The sequence below is a fragment of the Apostichopus japonicus genome, chromosome 16 (genome assembly GCF_037975245.1).
Source record: "Apostichopus japonicus isolate 1M-3 chromosome 16, ASM3797524v1, whole genome shotgun sequence".
In the NCBI taxonomy this organism is placed as follows: domain Eukaryota; kingdom Metazoa; phylum Echinodermata; class Holothuroidea; order Aspidochirotida; family Stichopodidae; genus Apostichopus; species Apostichopus japonicus.
This window is the reverse complement of record NC_092576.1, coordinates 6,515,633-6,535,526: the sequence shown is the minus strand read 5'-3', so window position 1 is coordinate 6,535,526 and position 19,894 is coordinate 6,515,633. Positions and strand designations below refer to the sequence as shown.

Here is a 19,894-nt window from a genome sequence, read left to right as displayed (position 1 = left end):
TTATGCCCCTATAAAGCACTGAATTATTCTTGTCAATATGCTCATTTAAGGTGTCTGTCAGTGCTATCATAAACCTAACTGCATCGCATCTTAATCTGCTCCAACAAACTCACCTGCACCGTGAGAGCACCACTCATTGGAGGTGAAGCGTTGGTGTCAGACACTTACGCTCTTATCCTCTTATGCTCTTATGAATAGCTGCATTGAATAATTTTGTCAGTGTAATGATAGTCCTACATACATTTGATATTAAATCTGCTCCAACAAACTCACCTGCACCATAAGCACACCACTCACGGGAGATGAATCATTGTTGTCATTTATCAATGGCTGTATATAATTATTCTTGTCAGTGTCAGTGTAAAGATAAACCTTTCTACATCACATCCTAATCTTGTCTAACAAACTCACCTGCACCATGAGAACACCGCTCATGGGAGGTGAATCATTGTTGTCATTCGATGCTCTTATCAATGGCTGTATATAATTATTCTTGTCAGTGTCAGTGTAATTATAAACCTGCATCACATCCTAATCTGCTCCAACAAACTAACCAGCACCGTGAGAACACCGCTCTTGGGAGGTGAATCACTGTTGTCATTCGATGCTCTTATCAATGGCTGTATATAATTATTCTTGTCAGTGTCAGTGTAATTATAAACCTGCATCACATCCTAATCTGCTCCAACAAACTAACCAGCACCGTGAGAACACCACTCATTGGAGGTGAATCATTGCTGTCATTCGATGCTCTTATCAATAGCTGTATATAATTATTCTTGTCAGTGTCAGTGTGATGATTAACCTACATCACATCCTAATCTTGTCTAACAAACTCACCTGCACGGTGAGAACACCACTCATGGGAGGTGAAGCGTTGCTGTCTACTACCGCTAACTTCAACAGGTAAACGGCGTTCACCTCATAATCCACCTCCGAATCTAAAGTCACTAGAACTGTATCGGTGTTGACGCTAAATTCTTCTGTGCCGGGAGTAACGGTTTCATAAACTGTAGAGGGAACAAAGAAACTCACTCTTTTCTATTTGTTTTATATGATTTTCATATTTCTAAAATATCCAACTGTAAACTAATCATAGTACAGCTATGCATTCCATTACAAGTACCGGCAAACCATAAGCCATCCTGTCAGAATAAGTAGTGTCTGTTTGTTGTTAATAGGAAAGTATGTGAATTTGTTTCTTACTCAATTCTCAGAAAAAACATTCCTTCTTAAAGATTGAAGAACTTCTAAATCTACTCTTAGTCAAAGTTGACCAAGGCTTTGCTGACAAATTATTAATTTTCAAAGCTTCAAAACATGTTATCCAAATGATGTACAAAGGAAGTGGGCAAGGATGGAGGGGGGGGGGGGGGGTTGGATCTATATCTGCTACTGAAGGAAATCCTTATAAATGTCAGAAATTAACAGACAAAACTAGACTTATAAACCAGGAATAAATCCACCAGGGTTAACCTACTGAGTGGAGTATCAGTTTCACATATGATGAAATCTGTGCCGTTGATGTTATGGGTAGGACTGGGCTCTTCTGTGGTAGCGGCCTGTCCCGCATCCCGATTGGCTGTGGTATCATTCTTGATGGTAAAATGCCTGGCTTCGTTTCCTATCGGAACAAGAAAAGGGAGAAGAGAGGACTTTACCAGACTTATTATAATGTTGAGAAACACTTCATGTATGGGATCGACTTTCCATTGCAAAAATAAATACCTTAAAAGAATGTACATTTGGAAACTGTTTCTGCTGAAATGCTCATGTACATTTGTCTATCTAAGTGTGCTTCTTTCTGAGTATGTGTCTAGTTATGTCTATTTAAATATGTGTCTATCTAACCATATGTCTAGTTAACTATGTGTCTATCTAACCATATGTCTATCCAACTATATATATATATCTAACTATTTGTCTATCTAGCGTTGTGTCTAATTAACTATGTGTCTATTGAACTAAGTGTTTATCTAACCATATGTCTATCAAACTATAATTCTATCTAGTGATGTGTCTAACTATGTGTCTATCTAAGTATGTACCTATATAACAATGTGTCTATCTAACTTTGTGGACATCTAACTATGTGTCCATCAACCTATGTGTCTATCTAACTATGTGTCTATCTAAGTATGTGTCTATTAAGTATGTACCTATATAACAATGTGTCTATCTAACTTTGTGGACATCTACCTATATGTCTATCTAACTTTGTGGACATCTAACTGTGTGGCTATCTAACTATGTTTCTATCGAACTATGTGTCTATCTAACTTTGTGGACATCTATGTGTCTATCTAAATTTGTGGCTATCTAACTATATGTGTCTATCTAACTATATGTCTATCTAAATGTACCTATATAACAATGTGTTTATCTAACTATCTACCTTTGTGGCCATCTAACTATCTATCTAACTATGTGTCTATCTAACTATGTGTCTATCTACCTCTGTGGCCATCTAACTATGTGTCCATCTAACTATGTGTCTATCTACCTTTGTGGGAATCTAACTACTGTATCTATCTAACTATGTGTCCATCTAACTATGTGTCTATCTACCTTTGTGGCCATCTAACTATCTGTCTATCTCACTATGTGTCTCAAACCTCTCACCGCTGGTTATGGTGACATTATACGTGGGACCCGTTGAGAAGGCATCGGCTATCCAGACAGTCTCAATGACACCGTGGATGTGAAGTCCCTCAGATATATGGACAGAATAGTCCACAGGTGGTGTCTCAGGATCATTGGATGAGATAAATTCAGTCCCCTGGATCTCAAAAAGGAACTCGGAAGAGCAGGGCTCCCTCTCTGTGTGGAAAACGTCAAACCTGTACGAGTCGCCAAGCTGTTGGAGAAGTTATAGCAACGTTAAAGAGGGTGATTCAATGAGTTCGAGTATTCATGAAGACAGTATTATAAACAGCCTGTTGGGACAATTTGCTATCCTTCATACCACTCTATACTGTCCACTCATATCATGCTTTAAAGCACTCATACTGACAGTACAAACAGTTCCTAACTTTATCTGATTCTAATGCTAATACCACTCTATACTGTGCTCTCATTTCATGCTTCAAAGCACTCGTACTGACAGTATGAACAGTTCCTAACCTTTATTTGATTCAAATGCTAAAACCACTCTATACTGTCCTCTCATATCATGCTTTAAAGCACTCGTACTGACAGTACAAGCAGTTCCTAACTTTATCTGATTCTAATGCTACTACCACTCTATACTGTCCTCACATATCATGCTTGAAAGCACTCATACTGACAGTACAAATAGTTCCTAATCCATTATCTGATTCAAATGCTAAAACCACTCTATACTGTCCTCACATATCATACTTGAAAGCACTCATACTGACAGTACAAACAGTTCCTAACATTTACCTGATTCTAATGCTAAATACCACTCTATACTTTCCTCACATATCATGCTTCAAAGCACTCATACTGACAGTACAAATAGTTCCTAATCCATTATCTGATCCAAATGCTAATACCACTCTATACTGTCCTCACATATCATGCTTTAAAGCACTCATACTGACAGTACAAACAGTTCCTAACATTTACCTGATTCTATTGCTAATACCACTCTATACTGTCCTCTCATATCATGCTTCAGAGCACTCGTACTGACAGTACAAACAGTTCCTTACCTTTATCTGATATCAACCAGGATATTCATACCAACAGTTTTGACATAAAATAAATATTTTTATCATGGAAAACATAAAAAAGTCGTAGAGGTCCATGATGCAATATGACACTAATGAAAGAAATATGAGGAAATAGGTATGGGTAAAGTTTTCTATTGATATTTCCTCCAACTACTGTCTCCAAATTTATTACCATTACACAAAAGTGAAGGAATGAAATGGTACTTCCTTGCACCTCAACATTTGCAAATAAAGTCTGGGCAGTCATCCTTGCTTGATAAGGTCCTATTTCACCAAAGTTTTTTAATCTCTCTGCAAAATTGCCGATGTCCGGAATGCGACAGTACCTCATTTTTCACGATACTGTAAGGTTATGTATCACTTGAGAATGAGAAGGTCAATAGGCCACTGTTAGCTGGCAGTCACTTTGTGCCTTTATTACTGAACACATTATCATATAACATGTTATATATAAAATATGACTGAATGAAGCAATGCAGGCAAAGCAAAGCAATGCAACGAAGCAATGCAGGAGTGTTAGCTCAGTGGTTAACACCGGTGCCTTTCAATCATAAGGTCCCAAGTTCGAGTCACTCCAAGATTAATGTATGTCGTCCAGTTACAGAGTTGTTGACAATTCATAATCATGGACGTTAAATATGAATCTAAGAGACTGACTTCGGTCAGCTTGCGGCTTTGATAAGCCAATGAGGCTTCTTCGCAAGTTCCTGCTTGCAGGAGGATCTAATATACATACATACAATTTCAAACTATCAATTGCGTCTCTTTCTATTTCGGTCAAACAACACTGAAAGTAAGAAAACCCAGAGAACTGTTGGCAAAACCAAAAGCTATCACACCGCAAACTATAGAAGTTATAATAAATCATGAAAAAGTTTTACAGATTTCAAGTTATAACAACAAAGGAAGCCTGGAAATATCTCACATAGAAATTAGCATAAACCTGTTGAGATGGTAGCGTATTGGTGATGACACATTCGCCATTTACGATGGTACCACTTTCGGGAACCATGTAGCCACCACCTATTGATATGAGAATAAAAGACAAATTTTACACTGGAGGAATTCTAGATCGACAGCCCTGCAACCTATGGATCACGACCCGGTGCTCGGCTTGCACAGGATGTATTCAATTGGGTCGCGAGATCGTTTAAAAACCACCGAACAACTAACTGATCTTAAGTCAAGGTATCATGTAAATTTGGACACGGTGGCCCTGTTATCTCATGATACCTAGGACATGACTACATGCAGGCTCAGATTCAAGTTGGAAAAAGTAGATTTTTTAATTTAGCACGAACAAAATTTTATCAATCTTTCGCTGATCAATTTTTAATTTTGTAAATATCTAAAGTATGTCAATGCATCACTGCATATTTCTGAGTGTGTAAAGTAACTAAGGCATGGGAAGGGGGGGGGGTTTGATTGCCATTGGTTGGGAGGGGAACAGAAGGAGTGGGGTGGGGTCGGGTAGAGTAGGTCACTTTAAAACTTGACTAGAAACAAAACAACCTCATGCTAAAAATCAGCTGTTTCTTCTAGTTGGCTTCTCCTTAATTAATAATTAGAAGATCTCATGTACATTATCATCCAGCTTACCAACACCATTCGATAAACTGATGGTCTTGCATGGTGCAGCACCACCGTTAGAAACACCATGGACTTGCAACAGCAGAATCTGGTTCACATAAAACCAAATTTCTTCCCCGCCACCAAGAGTTATCTGTTCTGTACCATTCATTCTGATGGCCGTTCTTAGAGCACTTGTGAAGCTGTTGGAAACATTGGAAAGGTAACAATGCATGCTGCAGTTATAAACCATTTTATATCACTCATGATTATAAAGTAGATCACATTTTACATACTCACATTTCAACTGACAAATACTATTAAATTAATATGAAAGGAAGAAGGTTTTGTCATTTTATATAGTTTTTAATATTTAGTGGTTTCTATTATGTAATATCACCTTTGATCATGTTTCATGGAATTGTTGCTCTTTATAAATACATCATCATTAATATATATGATTATGATGATCACTATTCCTATCACTATCATTATCACTAACACTATCACTAACACTATCACTAACACTATCACTGTCACTATCACTAACACTATCACTATCACTATCACTAACACTATCACTAACACTATCACTAACACTATCACTAACACTTTCATTATCAGTATCTTTATTACAATTGGTCGTTTGTGAGATGTTGACACAAACGATGATAATGATACTAACACAAAGTGACTGACACTGTTGTTATAAAATAATATTGATGACACTTACAAAGATAATAGTAGAAATATTGATACTGCAAATAATTATACTGATAAAGATAACAAATGCAATAGCAACTGTATAGCTAACATGAAAGCAACAATAACATAATAACAATAACAACAAGAAAATGACAACAAAGCAAGGACAACCAGAAAACAAAAGTGACAATATGACAAGTTTTATTCAAGACCAACATTCCACTTTACCCCAGATTATGGAGGACCCCAGAGCAGTCCTTTTGACCTTCTGACATGAATCCAAGACCATCCAAAGGAAAGTATGAGGATGAATAAAATCTGTCGAAGTAAAAGAGAAGAAAGGTAATATCATATTGATGAAATTATCACAAGAAGACATTACTTATGTCTTCCTTCATCATAGCCTAACATACAAAAGTAGAGACCTATACTTATACTGACTGAGCTTGAGAAAATGTATTATCCCATTACTTATGTCTTCCTTCATCATATAGCCTAACATGCAAAAGAAAAGTTTCACAGTATAGCCCATCATACAAAATTAGAGACCTATACTTATACTGACAAAGCTTGTTAAGATGTATTATCCCATTACTTATGTCATCCTTCATCATATAGCCTAACATGCAAAAGAAAAGCCTAACAGTATAGCCTAACATACAAAAGTACAGACGTATACTTATACTGACTGAGCTTGAGAATATGTATTATCCCATTCTGAAATTCCTGTTAATGACTAAATCACATAACAAAACTGTCTTGCATTCTGTATTGTCTATTCAAGTTGTTTAGGTTACTAATTAGTCTCTGAGTACACACAAAAATTAACTCACGAGTAGCTCTCATTTTATCACATTCTTATATGCATAAAGGAATTTATCCCAGCATGCAACTGAACGTACAAGGTAAAACGATATATATATATATATATATATATATATATATATATATATACCTGTTTATTGGTTGGTCTACCGAGGATGTGTTATCCCACTCTGCAGTTACTGTGAACTCAAACGCATAATTAACGCTTGGATTATCTCTGAACCAATGAGAGAATGAATCTGCTGTTGGATTGTTGGAGATGGCCAGCCAGCTGCCGTAGGGGCTCGGGATGTAAGTTGGACTGTCGTACTTTGTCTTGGTCAGCGAATTGAAATCTGTATCTGTCAGACTAGATACAATTATAAATAATCATTATTAATTTATCCAGATAACAAATTAATCATAATTGTCATCCATGCCACAGAACACTTAAATTTACATAGGAATATTAAAAAATGTATCTTTTTAAAACTAATAAAATATGACAACTTTGGTCTTACCTGAAATCATAGTATGCAAAAACAATGGATAGATCCAGGTCCACCAAAGTAGTATTGGATACTGGGGCTGTGGATGTCAAATAAATCACCAAGAACTTATTTTAAATATGTTAACACAGAATAACTAAAGGGCAGTAGATACTTACATCCTACAGAGGGAGGGTTGAGGATACAGGGGGGGGGGGTTAGGAGGGGGTTCTGCATGGGTCCTGGAAACATGATCTTGAGGTAATTGTTTAATTGAGGGAAAACTACTTCATTCTGTGATACAGGATGATAATATAGAATATTTGATCATTCATCAAACTTAAGACCTGTAGAAGTAACAACTTTACCCGAATTCACACCCCTAAGAACCCCCCTCAGACCTAAACCTCACTAAGCTACCAGCCTTTATAACCCTACTTGTAATCGCCTCCACTAGCCCTTTTACTCCATGCCTAATCCCTGTCACCTGCTCTATAAACCCTGGCCACCCTTGATCACCACCACCACCATCCCAACCACCACCCCACTCCCTATTTCCACCCCAGCCACTACAACCTCACCAATAACATGCCATCCTTAATACCACCAACCTAAACCAAAATCGAATCCCAATACAATTAGCCCTGATACCCCTTCTTTGCAGCCCTAATGCCAAACCCCTAATCCCACCACTTGCCCTAAAAACCCACCCTGATCCCTACCACCAGCCCTAAAACACCAACCCTAAAGCCCTACCTCTCACCCTAGCCATATGTTGACCCATTCTTTGTGACATTTGTCAACAAATACAGTAACTTATGTCCCTCCCAAAAAGAGAATTTGGCCAACGAGCCTGTTAAGTATGTATTTTCAAATCCTTTCCAAATCAACATCAACATACCTGGTGCTTCTATCATCATCACATAATCAATGCTTGGATGTCTGAACAGGTTCTTAATTTGTGATTTTAGTTGCTTCCTTACTCGACATGCCACAAGCCATCTAAATTGCTTTACATTGGAGGTTGGACGAATCAACATCAACATACCTGGTGCTTCTATTGTCGTCACATAAGCAGGTACCGTCTCGATGCTGGTGTGGTTGCTGGCGTGCAGCTGAATGGTACAGCCGTACTCTGTACCATACTCGACGCCATCCCCCGCTTGGAAGAGATAAACCGACTGGTTGGTGACTGCTGAGAGGTCAGAGGATGACCCAGTGGTGCAGTTAACGTAATACAACCTGTGGATGAATTAGAGGTCTACTAGTCACAACATTCCAAACTTGTTCTCAAACCTCTCAAGAAACTGATCAAACATCCCAAAATGCTCATCCACACTTTTTCAACGAATGTTTCTTTCTTTAAGCCATTGGGGGAATCCTAGATTAATATAGTAATTTCAAGTTCAAATTAAAGTTGGTTCCTTACCAGTCGTCTGCCTGGCCTACGAGATCATCTGGATAGAGCTGTGAGGGTGGTTCCCATGACAACGCTACTTGCAAAGAAGCAGGGGCAGATGTATTAACCACCGGTGGAGCTGTAGGAATCATTTATTACAAACACATTTTAGTAACTCATACAAAGCAATACCATTATAAATATCTGCTGAAATTAACGACAAAATATCCCGAAAGGCAAATTTAAATGTCTCCTACTATATTTCTTAATATGATCTGCCTCAGAACGAATTGTGAAAGGTCTTAATTGTTGTAAATAAGGAATCATCCATATCATCCATAAGTCTGTAATATTTACAAAACAAAATGAAAATAAAATGATCAATTCATCAGATTTAAATAGACTTCATCTGACAGATTTTCAGGCAATTTAAAGTCACCTTAGATTTATTCAAGGTAGTTTCTCAACTTAATTTGTGGATTTCAAAGTCTGTTTGGTTCAAATAAATTATTTCAAGGTATGATTTTTTTTTTCTATTTCACTTTTTCCAAGAACCTTTTCTACGACCCCTGTCACACTGCTCCTAATCTGTGGAACAAACTCCCATCAAACATTCAGAATGCATGTTCTGTTTCTACCTTAAAGTCTTTGTTGAAAACGCATTACTTCAAGGAAGTCTATGGTTAATTGTTGTAATGTTTACTTGTTTGTTCAGCGCATTGAGCTTCGGGATATTGCGCTCTATAAGTACAGGTGTAATAATAATAATAATAAACGTTTCTCCCTCATTAGTCTCTTTCCAAATACTTTAATTTAACATAGCCTGCATGAAAACTTTTGCCATGTTGATTTGTCCTATCGGCCATCTGTTTAAAATTAACCTCTACCCTATAGCATGATGACGTTATAAATGTGTTTTCTCTCATTATGTTTGTTATATTTGATTTACAACTCACTGCATCTGAAGTAGTCTTTAGGGACGTTTCTGAAGTACACGCCAGAGTTTTGTTGTATAACGTTGAAAGTTACACCAGCAGCTCTCGTTGGAGTGTGGCACTCGCCTCCTACGATATATTCTCTGTAGGGTTTCATCGTTTCGTACAGCCAGCAGTCACAGCCGACTAGATTTCCATCAAAATTACTGGTGAGTTAAAGACAAAATTGTTAAACCATCATTACCTTTTCCCTTTATATATTAAGGGGTTTTTTTTTACCTATAACTACACATTGCTTTGGAATTTCGTTATATGGCGACTTGCTGTTTTTCCCAAAATTTCAAAAAGTCACTTAAATGTGAATTGGAACGGTTTAAAGTCTACTAAAACACAACCTATCTCATTTTGAAATGTCGTAACCAATAGAATTGTAATGGCTTCTACATACTGTACCAATGATGAGGACACACAACGACTGTTTTTTTGTTAACTGATAAATCACATGCAAAATCATTTCCCCATTGTCGGTTACAATTGTCGAAAGTCGCAAACTGCTGATAGACTGCCAGTCAGGCGAATGTTTTTAAATGTTTAGATTTTCTCGGACATAAACCAATGCCACTTTAATAAAACTAGCAGACTTTGTTTCAGTTGTAGCTTCATATAAGAACACCTGCATCCCCACCTACTAACAAGTATTTGCCAAGGTTGAATTATGTCATGCCTTGCCCTTCAGTCGGGCAGTGTGCAGCCAGCTTAGGACTACCTATTAGATATGAGAGATGCTTTCTCCTTTCAGGACAGATGTTCACCTGGTTATGTTGTTTATGACAACATGTGCAAATTGGTCAAGGCATCAGAAAAGGTCAAGCTTCCAGCTTCAAGCAACAAGACTCGTATGAAAATTATAACATGATTGACTTTGACAGGCTAAAGTTTGATCTAAAGCTAAACAGAATTACGACAGAGCCTTTGTGAATAAGAATTTTACAGTTAACAGACAATTTGAAAAGTTGAGAATTAAATCTAGAGTTTTCTAAAGTTGTAGCAATACGGAAGGATCGGTTTCATCCACTAGGAATGAGACATCCAACAAAATAAAAATATCCAGTTACAATAGTTTACAGTATGCCATTACATAAGAGCATAGGCGTAGGAGGCGGGGGGCTGCAGCCCCCCCTAAACAATTATTTTTGTGAAAATTCGGGCAATATGCTGCGAATTTTTCGAGCACTTACTGAAAGAAGAATAATTTGCAATGTGTTTTTCAATTTTTTGGGTGAAAATTTGGGCAATATGCTGAGAATTTTTCAGGCACCTACTGAAAGAAGAATAATTTGCAGTGTGTTTTTCAAATTTTTTGGTGAAAATTTGGGCAATATGCTGAGAATTTTTCGGGCACCTACCAGCGCCCCTACAGACCATTCTCTCGAAAAATTTTGGTTATATTTTTCGGGCAGGTCGTTACAGCCCCCCCCCCCCCAAATCAAATGAGGCACCTACGCCTATGCATAAGAGTGAAACATATCTTTGTACTTACATAGACACCAAAGTCTCGTTATCCAACTCTGAGAAAGCGTCTACCTCAAAGCTGTAGATTAAATTGTTTTGTAAATACCTGCAAGAGAAAAGGAAACCAAGTCCAAATTAGAAAAATCACAAATGGGAAGGAATGAAAATTAAATATGGAATTAGAGTGAGAATATCTGGATGGTGATTCCCTGCTCGGTCAAATTAAGATGTGATTCCCATCCCGGGACATTCGCACGGTCCCTCATTCGATTTGGTCGTTATGTACTGGTACACTCACTAAGTGCCTTGTACCGGTACTAATACCAAGGAAGAATTCTATTTGTACTCAAGTGTACTCATGCTGTCGTACTTGTACTTTTGCACAGTAAAATTACTTTGTAAATATTACAAAGTTTCATCAGTCATACCCCCATATAAGCACGTCCATATTCCCCACTACGAACAGTTGTGACTAATTCTCTCGCCTTCTGTTGAGGAACCTGTTACATTTCTGCAATTATATATACTCTATCAATCTAAACGAGAAGTTAAACGATGTTTTGCACTTTTACAAATGGATACATTTTATGAAAGATAAAAAATTTCTACAAAAGAAAAAAAGGTGGTGAGAGCGATTTGGACTTACAGATTCTCTAAAATTGCGACTTCTCCAATATTTGGCCAATGAATTAAATAGTTATTCTGTAAGTCTCTGTGGAAAACCAAAAACACAGCAAGAGTAAAAATATATTTAATGTTGTACTTGGTGATAACATGGAACGCAATCCTGTTACGACCTAAATCACCCAATCCAGCCATGATAAGGGGGTGGGGGGGGGAGGGATCTTCAGTCACATTTAACAGTATGGTGAAGTATTGGTTTGAGCACATTTAATTTCCTTACTAAAATTAGAAGATATATATACAAAAAAAATATATACAAAGCTGGCCTAACTGCTTGTCCTAGCTTTATTTTGTCACATTGCAAGATGTCAACTACATTTTTAAAAATAAATGCAAGATTTTTATAAACTCAACTGCATTATTTAAATACAAACTACTTCTAAATTTTAAGAAGAAGAAAATGTTTGGTAGGTATAATAATAAATAATATTTGCTTTTTATATAGCGCTTTATACCAGCGATAGGTCTCAAAGCGCTTTACAGACGTTATATTACCCCTGGTCAATGATAACCTGTGTAATCTGCAACCCACTAACAAAGGTTCTTGAAATTGATATCATTAGCCTCAGATGGCACAACTGTATCTAACCTATTAAGACTATTAAGCACTGGTTACTAATAGTTGCCATGTAAAAATGTTGAATATCCATGAAGAAGGATATAAAAAAGACACATTTTGTAATCTCATTAATATAGATTATGTAATTACACACAGAATGTCCCATGACTACAGGAGGAAATATAATCTGACCCTCACAGACTGGATACGAAACAATGACATTTTTATTACAATTAGTCTTAAAGTGTTGTGTGTACAGAAACAGTGTTGCATCACAGACTTGAATTTACGCCTCTATCCCCGAAGACAGAAACTTATTTTATCTTTCCATTCATATGAATACAAGCATGGTCTTGACAACCATCTCATGATCATCTTGAACCCTAGTGCTTCTCAGGTATTAAGCAATTTAGGACATAGGTGGTTTGGGATGGGTGTATGTGGCAGGGCATAAGGGAAGGGGTTATACCATATGGGTAGGGGGTAACTGGAGTGGGCATGAAGTTTGATACAATCACTTACATATCCACGAGACTAGTCAGCCCATCAAAGGCTCCAGCTTCCACCCACGAGATGTTGTTGTGATGAAAAAGACTGAAATCATCAGAAAAATAAATGAACTCAGAGAGATATTAAACTTTACATAGTATATCTCTTATTTCCAATTTTTTATCAAGGGTTATCTCTATCTTAGAGACTAGAGAGCAATTTACCTTTCCTTTTAAATATTACGATAACAGACAATGTCAACGTACCGGTGGTACAAAAATGAAGAGTGACCTCACATAGTCAGACATTGAGTGAAAGTTGAACTTTGGAAATATAAGGGCGGCATTTCACTATTGAATATATATTACAGCAGCAGCTATCTCCTTTATATAACTGTGGTACAAATGTAGGATAGCCTCCCATAACCAGACTCCAACAAGGTTGTGATATTGGTTGTAATGTAATGTAATGTAACCAAATCACTTAATAATTATTGAAAATAGAACTTTTGAAGAAAGAGGGCAGCATTTCACTATTGAATATATAACAGCAGCAGCAATCCCCTTTATATAACCGTGGTACAAAAGTAAAATAGCCTCACATAGACTCCAACGAGCTGTGATATTGATTGAAAATAGAGCTATTGAAAGAAGCGGGCAGTATTTCACTATTAAATATATTACAGCAGTGGCAATCTCCTTTATAACCGTGGTACAAAAGTAAAATGAAAAAGTAGAATCGCCTCACATAGACTCTAACAATTTGTGATATTAATTGAACATAGAACTTTTGAAAAAGAGGGCAGCATTGCACTATTGAATATACTACAGCAGTAGCAATCTCTGTATTCATATTTTGTGTATCAGTTTTGAAGTCTATGAATTTTGTCCCTTTAATAATACTATCGTTCCTGTGTACTGAAAACTGCTATACATATTTTGCACTTGCATAATAGCAATTTGGTTTTCATGCAATGCATTTTGTCTAGTGACGACGGATAAATTATTCCCCGTTTCTGTATATTGAGTAGCAAACAATCGAATGTGTTTTCTTTTTGCACAACTTACAACTCTTCCAGGCTTGAAAGTGGTGATAAGAGACCAGCGGGTATGCTTGTGACTTGGTTGTAACTTAAATCTCTGCAGATAAAAAAACAAATAAACAAACAAATAAACAGAAACACATGTATTAAAAGATAAACAATCCACTTAACTGCACTAACTTTGGTTTCGAGAGAAGTGGCCTTAAAGAGTTTTCTCCATGCCAAAAAATTAAGTTGGCTTCAAAAGTCTGGAAAAAGGAGCAACATGTCACAAAGAAAATATTACCAATCTTGTGAGAAAGAAAGAAAGAAACGAACGCACAGACATACAGACGGAGGAATATCTCTTGACATCAAAGGAACTTCCAATTTCTCCACAAACTACTCAAAAAATCCCCAGCCAGTATAAACTATGATGAATTATTCAAACCTTCTACATACAAAACAGCTGAGGTTCCTTTTATACTTGACAGGGAGGACTTAGAGAGATGCTGAGGGGGCTGTAGCCAGGCTCAAAGGCTGTCACATTTTGTGCTATATAGTTTCATGCAATAGGCTTTGCAGACAATCAATCTCAACTATTTTTTCTTTTATTCATGCAGCCTTGCTGCAAGGGGCTGCAGCATTTCTTCTTGATATACAGGTGCAAGGGCTTATTAAACTGTCGGGAAAGGCTGGTCTTGAAATTCTAGAGTTTTAAAGATAAGTAGTTGGATTTGGAATCTTACAAGAGTTCTAAACTGGAATGAGTGTCGAAGGAGTCCTGTGAAATCACCGAGATGAGGTTGTTTGAAATATCAATTTCTGTCAAAGTCTGGCTGGACAGAGCCTGGCCGGGAAATGACGTCATTTTGTTGTACTCCAAGAAGCTGCAAAGAGAGCAAAACAACGGTTTCAACATTTTTTTTGTTTTTAATCTTCAAACTTTCAGTAATTTTTCTTAGTTCAATCAATTTTCCGTACCTAGAGAAGTGCATTGACGATGGGAAAAAAAGAGAAAATACTTACATTTCATTTATCGAGACCTCGTCGAAAACATCCCCGGGTAACGAAGGTATCTTGTTATTCTGTAAGTGTCTGTTTTACGGAAAAGATTTGTAAGAGTACAAAACTGGAGTTTATAACTGAATAGTACTTTATTTATATCAAGGATATAGATCAATAAAACAATATATTTTAAATGTCAAATTTTTGCCATAATAATGGCACAATCTTGCAACGTTGCCGGGATCAAAGCTTGGCAGGCTTTCACCACGACTATAAATGGATAGATGTTTGATATTAGGAAGAATTTCACAATTTTACACACTTACTAAAAAATTTAAATGTTTAAGCAATACATTGGGTAAACTGTCACTGACATTTTCCTAAATTTACAACACACATTTTTATAAACCGTTCAGGCATTTAAGAGGAGCTCATTGAATATAACTTATGTTGGGCAGTAATAATGGGCTTTATATCGGATACAGAAATCACAACATTTTTGGGGGACTGACGATTGTTGACCGACAAAATCAAATGTTTATATTGTTGATGTCTACTGGCAAATTCAGCTTGTAATTATCCTGAATTTTGAGGCCTCAAAAGCTTCCAAAAAGAGCTTAATTTTCGGCTTTTTAATCCTTGTGTTCACCAAACTAAAATAAAACATAAGCAACACTTCCTCCCTTCATGATCCTGACAGTCAAATATTATGAGAAAGTTTTAAAAAGATCGAAAAACCGATGTTGCTTCGTTAGGTTAAGTTTTATATTAATTTGTTTTCGTTCTATTTATTAGTTTTAATAAATTTATTGACTACTGTCACATCACAAAATTGTTCTGTCCATAGTAAAATTTTCAGATAACTTTGCAGAAATAAATTAACGTCAATTTGGAGATGGTAATGTAACTTTCGTTAAGGTTATCAGCCGAGAAAAAACAAAACCGAGAAAAATGAAGTGTGAGAACTTCAGTCGAAAATAACGGAACTACTCAGCTCAGAGTTTTGGAAATCTGCAGGCGTAATTAATCAAATGATTTATTCAAGCAAATTGAATAAAAAAATAGGTAAAACGATATTAAACATCAACTCACAATTTATCCACCGAGCAGCTTCCTCCGAACATTCGGCCTTGAAATTCATCGATTAGATTGTTATCAAGATACCTGTATGAAAGAAGAAAAGAGGAAAATAAAAAATAGTTTCACAAGAGACGTTGAGGGTCTTTTTCAAGAATCATTTTGATATATTTGATTGGCCTAAAAACGTTTTCGGATTGCTGCATTACACGCTATTTCCCTCGCATACTTAGACAAGCAAAAAGAAAATTAAATTGACTTACAGGTCCCTGCTAACGATAGTGTCGTAAAACGCATCCTCTTCGACTGTTGCAATCTTGTTATATTTCAGATTTCTGCGGCAAAGGATGAGAAACAAAGATGAAAAGTTTGGGGAGGGAAGACATATCTAAACCAGCTTGGATGTATAAAAATGATACCAATAACTCGACCACCTATACCACAATGAATCAGTCATGACACCTACTTCGAAATTTCCAAGATCCTTTAATATCTCATAACTAGAGAAAACATGGATCTTATTTCATCCCTGCACTGATCTGTAAGTTGAGATGCAGGTGTTCATCTCATCGAATCTCAAAGGAACACAATGATCACAAAGCCAAAACTTTCGATATGCCTGGCATAATTCTTGATTTAAAAATTTATCAAAATTTTGCTCTTCGTATATCTGAACAGTTACCATAGACTAGCACACATTCAGGATATCATTGTCCCTTGATTCAAAGTCTGTGTTCCCATTGGAGAAGGTAAGGGGCATCAGTAAAGGTGTTTCCCCGCTGAGAGGTAACAGAGCTGATCCCTGACGGTTCCACATCTGAGAACGGATCGTGGATCAAACTTGGAAAGGAAAGCACTAGATGGTCACAATGTTGAACCTTCCTTTCAGTTTATGAAGGAGTGAGGAGGGTAAGATGAGACCCTGGGTCACAATATCCAGGCGTGCACACTACAAACTTGATCAGCCTAACAGGGTCAGGATCTTCCCTCAAAGATAGAACACACTTTGCATGTTTCAATCCTGAGTGGGCAAGCGTTCGCACTACAGATATCGATCACACTTACAGGATCAGATCCCCCTTACGTTCTCCAGTGTGAACGAGGCTGAACTCAATGGGTTGTTGTTGAGGTACTTACATATCTGTGAAGGAGACATCATGGAATAGATTATTTGGCAGAGTAGTCAGCTCCATTGATTCCATGTATCTGCGAAAGGTGTCAAATAAAATGCCTGGGTGTTATATCAAGAGTTTGCTGTCAAAATTGGCCGGTCTTTTGACTATTTTTTATTGCCATCAAACAGAGTTGGCTAACAGGGGTAAACAGACTGTGGTGTGGGTGAGGACCAATACCCAATCGATGGAACCCTGACAGATGTCCTAAAAACAACACACGGTGGGACAACAGTCAAAAGGGGCAAAAGTCAGTTATGTCGCTTTAGATTGTGGTTCTTGAAAGGAAGCCGTACATATGCATGGCCATATGTGGCCCACAAAATATTTCCATCAGGAGCCAATCAAAGAAAATGATTGACTCACAATCTTTCACTAATCGTTTATGCAGACTCATAAGGGGTAAGGCTTGCACACACTACAGACAAACCTTAAACATTACTTAATCGGGGTGATAGCAGCATTTTTTCCCGTTCTGTCTGGTATTTTACTTTGCAAATATTTTTCTCATAAAGGAAAAAAATAATAATATTGAGAGAAATGGTCAACATAGGGTTTTCATCATAACATGCTTTAAATAATTTCTGCTTTTTTGTCTTTTCCACCACGGTTTACGTAGTTTAGTCTCTAAATGAACTAATCTGTCTGACGCTTGCCAGCTTATCTGATATCCAGTAATAGAAGAAAAAATATTTTCAACTATTTTGACTGGCCCTCGTAGCTAGAAGTGAACTGAAAAGTCCCTATTTTAGGATATATTTTGTTTATATTTGAAATATAACAGTGCTTCCATGTGTTTTATCAAATGTAAGAAAAGCCCATCGTGGTATATGTTCCAAAAGAAATAGCCAACATTTTGTACTAACAGATATCTACGACTGCTTATGGTGTAAAAGGTGTACCGGTTAACTGTCTTAAGAGGATTATGTTCCCCAATATATACCCGATGTTTTGTACTTACAGATATCTACAACTGCTTATGGCGTAGAAGAAGTATGGGTTAACGGTCTTAAGAGAATTATGTTCCCCAAAATATACCCATTGTTTTGTACTTACAAATATCTACCATTGCTTATGGTGTAGAAGGAGTACGGGTTAACTGTCTTAAGAGGATTGTTGGTGAGGTAGATATCACTGGAACAGAAAATAAATATATTAACAATAAAAGTATGGAAGCATGGGGGCATGGAGATGAGGGGAGGGGGATGTGGTAGGGGAAGGGAATCATCAACCAGGGGTGTCAAGAGTAAGATCAGACCCTGGGGAGGATTAGGTCACTAGGCCCCTTTCTTGAAGTTTTTCCCTTTCAGTATATGATGAAAATGGCAACACATTTTTTCTTTGGCACATATTTCCCAGCCCCTCTTTCTACCCATAGGGCCTGGAACTGCCAACATCTACCCCCCTGACCCCTGTCTCATCCAACCAGTCATCAAACTGAAAAATGTAAACAGCTCGACCCCCTCGGCACAATTCTCATCTCCTCTCCTCACCCTCCCCCCCCCTCCCCATTTCTTTCTTCTAAAGAAGGCAAATAAGCACTGATCTTTTCCTAATTGGGGTGAAAAAAATCAATTTAAGCTTTATAAAAATCCAGTAAAATTTCATATTTTTTAACTATTCAACTTTAAAATTGAGAGCATTTCACTGTGGGTTTATTTGTGATTTATTAAATGATGTTGTTCAAAGATTCAGCCACACGCTGACAGGAGCCAGATAAAATCAAAGGAAACAATCATAAAATTGTTTAGTCCTGTTACTTAATGCTCAGCAAAGAACCGCCAAAAATCTGAATACAATCTTTAGTGGAAACATAACAGACATGTTTCAGAGGAAAAGACAGTATTTTCAAAAATGTCGCAAAATACGTAGAAAATCAGTCCACTAATTCTCGTTAATTGATCAAACTGTAGTTTGACCTTTGACCAGGCAAGCTGTATTTCTCATCATCAAACAAAGTCAGACGGCTTTTCATTTTCTACCAGGCTGTTAAAATGTTATTCAAGAAGACTTTATGTATGATTTCATTTCTGTTTCTATAAATTTGTCCCGAAGAAATTTGTCTATTAAGACCTATCGGGCAACATTAGTCTCAGACAAACATCTCTTTGAACATATCATGTATGTATTCTCTCTGTATTTTATATGTATTCTCTCTGTATTCATTATGTATTTCTCTATGTATTCTCTCTGTATTTCTCTGTATTCTTTATGTATTTCTCTCTGAATTATCTATGTATTTCTCTATGTATTCTCTCTGTATTTCTCTGTATTCTCTATGTATTTCTATTTATTCTCTATGTATTCTCTATGTATTTCTCTATGTATTCTCTTTGTATTTCTCTATGTATTCTCTATGTATTCTCTATGTATTATCTCTATGTATTCTCTATGTATTTCTATTTATTCTCTATGTATTCTCTCTATGTATTCTCTATGTATTCTCTATGTATTCTCTCTATGTATTCTCTATGTATTTCTCTATGTATTCTTTCTGTATTCTCTATGTATTTCTCTGTCTCTGTTTTCCCTTCAGAATGTCTTGAAAATGTGAAAACCGAAACCGATATCTAAAAATGTAATAAAACTAGAGGAAAAGGAATTTAGGTTTTTTGTCTGACGACACTCACAGCGAGGAACCGGCAATCGTGTTGAAGGCCTTTCTGCCTATGTAGGATATCTGGTTATCACTTAAGTACCTGTAGAAAAATAGAATATAGACAGCGCAGATACAAGAATGAGTCAAAAATACTTCTTCATTTTTCTTCTTTTCT

The 19,894-nt window shown here is 36.8% G+C and overlaps 1 protein-coding gene across 6 annotated transcripts in view; it reads right to left on the bottom strand.

The window, feature by feature from the left end:
* Positions 1-19,894, bottom strand: part of LOC139982065 (uncharacterized) — a 76,815-nt gene that overhangs the window by 37,628 nt on the left and 19,293 nt on the right. For all 6 annotated transcript variants that reach the window (XM_071994578.1, XM_071994577.1, XM_071994580.1 and 3 more), the window contains 22 exons: positions 19,751-19,819; positions 18,177-18,254; positions 17,086-17,154; positions 16,212-16,283; positions 15,964-16,035; positions 14,893-14,961; positions 14,613-14,753; positions 13,910-13,981; positions 12,876-12,947; positions 11,757-11,822; positions 11,139-11,216; positions 9,620-9,804; positions 8,694-8,802; positions 8,313-8,506; positions 7,298-7,364; positions 6,928-7,146; positions 6,201-6,290; positions 5,298-5,470; positions 4,624-4,721; positions 2,623-2,857; positions 1,481-1,624; positions 841-1,010 (listed from right to left, as the gene is read on the bottom strand). In XM_071994578.1, the coding sequence (XP_071850679.1) occupies positions 841-1,010; positions 1,481-1,624; positions 2,623-2,857; positions 4,624-4,721; positions 5,298-5,470; positions 6,201-6,290; positions 6,928-7,146; positions 7,298-7,364; positions 8,313-8,506; positions 8,694-8,802; positions 9,620-9,804; positions 11,139-11,216; positions 11,757-11,822; positions 12,876-12,947; positions 13,910-13,981; positions 14,613-14,753; positions 14,893-14,961; positions 15,964-16,035; positions 16,212-16,283; positions 17,086-17,154; positions 18,177-18,254; positions 19,751-19,819 (2,542 nt within the window). The remainder of the gene's footprint in view (positions 1-840; positions 1,011-1,480; positions 1,625-2,622; positions 2,858-4,623; positions 4,722-5,297; positions 5,471-6,200; positions 6,291-6,927; positions 7,147-7,297; positions 7,365-8,312; positions 8,507-8,693; positions 8,803-9,619; positions 9,805-11,138; positions 11,217-11,756; positions 11,823-12,875; positions 12,948-13,909; positions 13,982-14,612; positions 14,754-14,892; positions 14,962-15,963; positions 16,036-16,211; positions 16,284-17,085; positions 17,155-18,176; positions 18,255-19,750; positions 19,820-19,894) is intronic.